The 6,775-nt window shown below is 37.4% G+C and overlaps 1 protein-coding gene across 1 annotated transcript; it reads left to right on the top strand.

The window, feature by feature from the left end:
- The first annotated feature begins 272 nt into the window (after positions 1-272).
- LOC125671119 (transcription factor SOX-11-like) lies at positions 273-4,227 on the top strand. The gene has a single exon (XM_048906592.2). It carries the CDS (start codon positions 2,274-2,276, stop codon positions 3,291-3,293), a length of 1,020 nt encoding a protein of 339 aa, XP_048762549.1. The 5' UTR covers positions 273-2,273; the 3' UTR covers positions 3,294-4,227.
- The last annotated feature ends 2,548 nt before the right edge of the window (positions 4,228-6,775 follow it).

Raw genomic sequence — 6,775 nt, 5'->3', positions numbered from 1 at the left:
ACTACTTCAATGATGGGTCTTGTTACAGCAACTAAACATTTTTTGAGGATGACTTAATGAACATTATTTAATAAAGTGTCTGTCAAGCTGAACAAATTCATGATTGTGTTGAAGGTGTTAGTTGGCAACTGCAGGCTTTGACATCGAAATGTATTGTCATCTACCCGGGTATTGCTGACACGTGGCAATTCGCCCTGCGACTCCGCTAATCATGCTTAATTCGTAATAAACATTTTTGCAAAAGCTATACCCAGAGTTTCTTACGAAACCCCAGAATCAAATTTAGGCGACAGATTGTTTTTTGCAGATCGGTGGCGCCCGGCCGGGAGGGAGAGCTTTTTGTGAATCCGATAATATTTGTATATAGAAACCGCGGCAGATGGCACGCGGACACAATCACCAACAAATTGTTGTCATTTCTGCTCTGCAAACATCTCAAAAAGGGGCAGGTGTTCCCAGGCCGCTTATGTCAAAATCTGTAGGTACCGTTACCTGGTTTTTAAGATATAAACACTTATATGCTAATATTTCAAGGTGTCGCGTGCCTTTTAGAGTACATCAAAGGAAAATTTAATAATCTGAAGTTGATGTAAGCGTACGCACGTCTCACCTGCCATCAGCGCTAATTGCCTGATCTCAGGAATGTTTTCCTTTGAATTTATTTTGAAATTTTCATCTCAGCATTTTTAAAACGATCTAGACCACTTTTGATTTGTTTTAGTCGTAAGATGCTGTATTTGATAAATGCATCTTTTAACTTTTTCGTTAAGTATACCAATTGCATGTAGTCTTTTTCATGCATTTCCGTGGATGGTATTGATAAACCAATTAGAAGTATGACTGAGAAATTGATCATTAAGGCAGATTTATAATTTTAGAAAGACTTATCGATGCAAAATATGGCGGACCGATTCGGCACATTGTCCTTGTATCACTCCATCAACATGTATCAGACATTCGCTGTCATTAATAATTGATCAAGTACTTCCATTTACCATTTTAAATTTTATACGGGTTCCCGAATTTGTCGCTTAAAAGTCATTGAAATAATGTGTATTTTCATTGGCTCCTTCGGTTGCCAGCTGCCACCGTCGCGTGCCCAACACAGATCAGTTTTGATTGACACAATACACCTTTTGCCTAGATAGCACCTGCCTGTGACGTCACTCTCACCCAAGTTCAAAGACTTTTTAGGCAAAATTGTTTCTTTTCAAAAGAAAATGTGAGAATTTTAATTCAATGCTATTCTTTCTTTTTTTTTTATGGAAAAATGTTCCAGAATCGGCTCTTAAATTTTGTAATGCTGTAGAGATTTGGGGTAGATGTGATTTTTAATCAAGAGATAATGAAAATTGGGAACATGGGTCGATATTTCTATTTGAAAGGAAATCCCCCCATTGGCTATAAACTTTGGTACAGATCTATCAAATTCGAAGACTGCGCGTGTATTAGACTTTGTCGCGTGCTCCGTCAGCGACGCGAATGAGGACGCTGCACGTGTCGAATCGATCTTTCGGTATCTGATAATTAAATCTGTTCATGCTCAAAAGTAAATTGCAAATTTTGGGAAAGAATAGCCACCAGTTTAATTCCCACGATGAGAGAGAGAGAGAGGGAGAGATCTAATATTTTACAAATATAGTATTTACTTTGGTTTTAATTTTAATTTGCATTTTCTTAGAACATTTTAATAGTTATTTGAAAGCAGTTTGTAATTCAACAAATTCTAAAAACGTTTTATTGAAAATCAAGTGAAAGATACCTTTAATTATGAAATTAAAAAAAATTAAATTCTTTTGTTTTGGGAATAGGATTAAACGATTAGAAATTCATGACTTATAACTTGACTTAAAATCACCACTTCCTTCTTACAGAATAAAACGGAAACATTTCGTTTTTTATTCGTGAAATCCTTAGCCTCAATATGTAGTTTAAAATCAAAATACAGCTTTGTCATAGCTAACAACTTCCCATTGACAGTTGACCTGGTTTGTAAAATAGGCCCCTCCCACTGGCGGGGCTAACCTAGCTGAGTGTTATTAAGAAACTCTAGATACTACAAGATCATTGGTTGAATATCCCGAGAGCTCACGTGACTAGAATCAGCGTGGGTAAATAAAACCGATTTCTCGCATGTGGTATGATTAGATGAGCTATCGAAGTAAAAGTGAACAGTTATAACGAACTCGTGCCTTCATTCGAAGGAACTGTGTATTTGGGATTAAACCTCCAAAGACTATATATTTGTGTATCCAATGTTTTAACTGGAAATAATGGTGCCTCAAAATAACACGATGTTTGGATCGCAGTCTATAGATCCAAACACACACACGCCATACACGGACGCCACTCAGTGCAAAAAGCAGAGTAACCACGTCAAGCGGCCAATGAATGCTTTCATGGTGTGGTCCCAGCTTGAACGTCGAAAGATTTCCGAAGTTTCACCCGACATGCACAATGCCGAGATTAGTAAACGACTGGGAAAACGCTGGAAAACATTAAATGACACCGATCGCCAGCCCTTCATCGAGGAGGCAGAACGCCTGAGACTCTTACACATGCAGGAATATCCCGATTACAAATACCGTCCCCGCAAGAAGGCCAAACCCGTGACAAAGTCTGATTCCAAAGTGTCAAAACCCACCAGTAAAACTCGCACCGATCGCATGAAACAGAAAGCTGCTGTCAGAAACTTTCTGGATGGGGCTAGTGAACCTGACCACTGTGTAGGTACTCCATACAACGGTCGTCTGAAACTCAAACTGACCGTTGACAAAAAATTTAAAGACAGTATTAAGGCCAGTAGACACGTTCCCGTGTCATCTTGTCAGTTGACTCCACCCGCCAAAGTGCCGTCCAGCCCTTCCGTGTACTCGCCCCCCAGTCCGGAATCCACCAGCTTCTATCCCGAAGAAATATATGATACTCCGGCTGCCTCACCCGAGGACATGAAGTGTCACCCCAGCAATATCACAACTCAGGGTAATCAAACTCAACAGGGAGATGGGTCTTCATTGGCGGATCTCGATAACCTCACCGACGTGCTTCAAATGCCCAACAACTGGCAGTTAGAGTTAGGGAACTTGGACTTAAGTAAACTCGCTGACACGTGTGATTTCCCCAACTTCGACCTGCATAATAACAATTCGAATGTGTCTAGTGCTTGCTCCACATCTAGCAATGGATCGCATTTTGAATTCCCGGATTATTCCACGCCTGAAGTTTCCGAAATTATTGGACTGGAATCTGAATGGCTAGACATTTCCGTTCTTGGCTCAATTGCTGCTCATTGAACGTTTCTCATTCAGTTCATTTCCTCGTTTCTCTTTTGTATGTGTGTGTTCTTGTTATGACTGATTGTTGATTATTCTGAAGGGACATGTGCAAATAATACATTAATCCAAACGAGCATTTTTCGGGAGGACCTTTCTGTCGGTATTGCGGACCACGTGGAAAGTCAGGACCCGAGGCGCGGATCAAAGATCCGTCGTGTCGTGGCAGAGACTGGTATAGTTGTGATGTATAAATATATTTATGAGAGATTTATATTCTATATAGACTGTGAGAACGAACTGATCCATATCAAGTATATATTTGCTGTGTGTAATATTCTCAGTATTGTAACGTAGAAGTGACTGTCTCCTAATATATCTTAGTATCAGTGAATGGATGTTTCTATCATTCTTCCATATTTGCATCAGTGTGTAATTTATCATACTTTGTGTCTTATTCCATAAATATGATCTGCAGGGATATTTTTTCATACAAAGAAATGTAGATATTTTTTACTATATTCTTTGAGAAAAAAGTACGTAAAAAGGTCACAGTGAAATCTCAATATTTTGCAATGAAACAGAATGGATTTTTTTTTATACAAGAACTGAAACCCTTTTCTATTTATATCGTTCTTTGCAATGATGTAAATCTCTTGTATGTACATTTGTTATAGTTAACAAAAAAAATGATGGGAGTCTATTTATATTGTGCTATTATCATTTTTGTTGTTGGAACAAAATATTCCCCCATCTTGAATTTGTGAGTATATATATTTTGATACGTGCGCATTAATCCAACGAACAATTTGTCAGGCGAAACAGGTGAAGCCAAATGTACATATGACATTTTATTATTATTATTATATTATACATGGCATGTGCAAATGATATTTGTACGATCGTTAATCTTAAGTTGTAGTCAAATACAACAAAAATTCTACAAAACTAAAAACTGTGTCGTTTGTTTATGTTGTGAAGTGATTCACGTGTTGAAAACACCGCCCACATATGTAAAGTTCATCTGGTTGAATGTCAATCAACATGAGAACTGCGTATGTGTATATATTAAATGTCCGTCCTATTCATAATCAAAACAATATTCATACATAGGTGTGTAAGGCTGCATTGTCCATGACACATAAATTGGGTCTGGCTTCCCTTTTGAGACGAACCCCCGTTGTTTTCCTCCATGGGGGTGCATTGTTTATGTACCTCTAATTTACACAGGATTGTGTAATGTGCTAATAGTGGATTGGAAAATTCGGCAGGACGTGTGTTAAATCACGGCACTAGCAGAGGGTTAATGAATGTACGGTTAAACCGAGAAATTTTCATACAAGTTATCTCGCTTTGCATATAATTGGAAATAACCTATAGTTGCCCGAGGAAATGTTGAAAAAAATAAATACATTGACTAACACTTCTAGGTGTAAACTGCGTAATTACGTGTCTTTCACTAATACTTTTTTTATACACACACCGGATGAACTTCCAAATATATTAGAAGTGTGAATTTGGGTCGAGGTTCGTTCTCACCTCAAGCGAAAACGGAAATTGTGGTTTACATTGAACTCCTTGATACCCATAGAGTGTCAAGCCAAAAGTTTGTTCAACACACCCAGAAATAGACTGCAGTTGTCTGCAATCGCCACGCTTGACCTACATTTTCTTCTTTAAGTTGGTATTAAGTACTCGTATCACTGATAAACATTGGTGATAGGAGGCATGGACATATCCCAACCAAGTCAAAATATGAGGATGTCATGTTAAAATTGTGGACTGTTCGTATAAGTCCGAAACGCAGAGATAGATATATTATATATAAGTTCTAAAGTCGCACCTTGCTGTGAAAGAACGCGCGACACAATAACCTAAGAGGGTAAATGCGTATAGAAAAGTCTCATCTTTTAGTGACATAATTATACAGTCTAGGGGTTATTAAATAGCAAGTCTGCTTTTTATATGTTAATCAGGCTTTTTAAACGTTTTTTTTTATAGGTACGGGGTCATTTCGCTGTTGTATAATTATCATGTAGAGAAATTAAGTAATTTTATCGGTACAATAGGGCAGCATACTTTCAGTTATTCCCGAAATGGGACACGTAGTCCCAACAATTTTAATATTTGACAAGCCCTAGTTTATGACGGCTTCGACTTAAACTGCTCAAAATCTATTATCCGCAATCACATGGTTTGACACAATTAATAGTTGTTACGGCCAAATTGTTAACATTACGCAACTTTCAAGAAAACAAAGTTTTACATGTTGTGTTAGCGTTTAGCGGATGCCAACGCACCACTGTACAAACAGACGGACGTCTGAAACCCTCCACCTGGCGATTTTTTTTTTTTCGGCAGATTTTAATCACTGCTCTGTGATCACGCCGCTGTTACCTATCCATGGCAAATCGTGTGCGTTAAACCCCCTTTGATTTCTACAAACAAAGCCATGTGTTCGATATTTTGAGATAACATTTTCCTTAATTATTCCTAATTTTCACCAATTGTTATCAAACTTTTAATAATTCAATAGCGTAATTATCAGAATTACTTAATCATGTATATTTAGCCCAACGAATTCAATAATGACAATTGATTTATTGGACACTGCCTCCGGATATACACATTAATAAAACACAGAAACTTGTACAGATATATATATTCGAATGGTTTCTCGTTGTAAATGTCAACTCTGTTACATTCTAAAAATCATGTCCACGAGGAATGATAAGATTTTCTGCTCAAGGTGTCGTCCCGAGTAGTCGTACTGGTATTGAGTAATTATCCAACCAATTTAATTCTTTTGACTTAGATGTCAAACAGCACCACTGGCGAATTTTGAATCTCACCAATTAAGTTAATTCTTTTGAGTTAGGTGTCAAATAGCAGCTCCAGCGAACTCAGACAGTGGGGGACAGAAGGGGGGGGGGTATCCAATGCATGTATGAACCGGTTTCCATGTGTACATAGTATGAATTAATTTATATTGAATGATTAAGATTAAACTGGAAAATTTCTTCCCGCTCATTAATGGCAGTTTATAGGGAGATTCCAAGCATCCTGCTAAGAAAGGACAAAAACTTATATTTAAGAATGATGCAAGTTAAGATGCAAACTTGTCGTCCAATTTTGAACATAAATAGTTACAAGGTGACAATTTATCATTAAGCAAAATTGTCTACCGAATCCTATGGTAAATTGATATAAATGATTAAAATCAGATTTTGTATAATCTATTTTGGTAATTATGATTCGATTGAATCTATCAGTGAAATGATATTCTCTCTCTTTCTCTCTCTCTCTCTCTCTCTCTCTCTCTCTCTCTCTCTCTCTCTCTCTCTCTCTCTCTCTCTCTCTCTCATCTGCTCAAATTCCAATGGGTGTTACTTTTTGCTAAAATCAGCACAATTTTTTTCCTCAGAAAATTGAAGAACCCGTCAAAATCCTTACATTTAAATAATCGGATAAAGAACGATTAATGTAATCCTATGTCCATTCGT

Source organism: Ostrea edulis, chromosome 4, assembly GCF_947568905.1.
Source record: "Ostrea edulis chromosome 4, xbOstEdul1.1, whole genome shotgun sequence".
Classification (NCBI taxonomy): domain Eukaryota; kingdom Metazoa; phylum Mollusca; class Bivalvia; order Ostreida; family Ostreidae; genus Ostrea; species Ostrea edulis.
This window is presented reverse-complemented; position numbering and strand designations above follow the sequence as displayed.

Coding starts and splice junctions, on each gene's coding strand:
- LOC125671119 (XM_048906592.2), top strand. CDS start 2,274: ATGGTGCCTCAAAATAACACGATGTTTGGATCGCAGTCTATAGATCCA.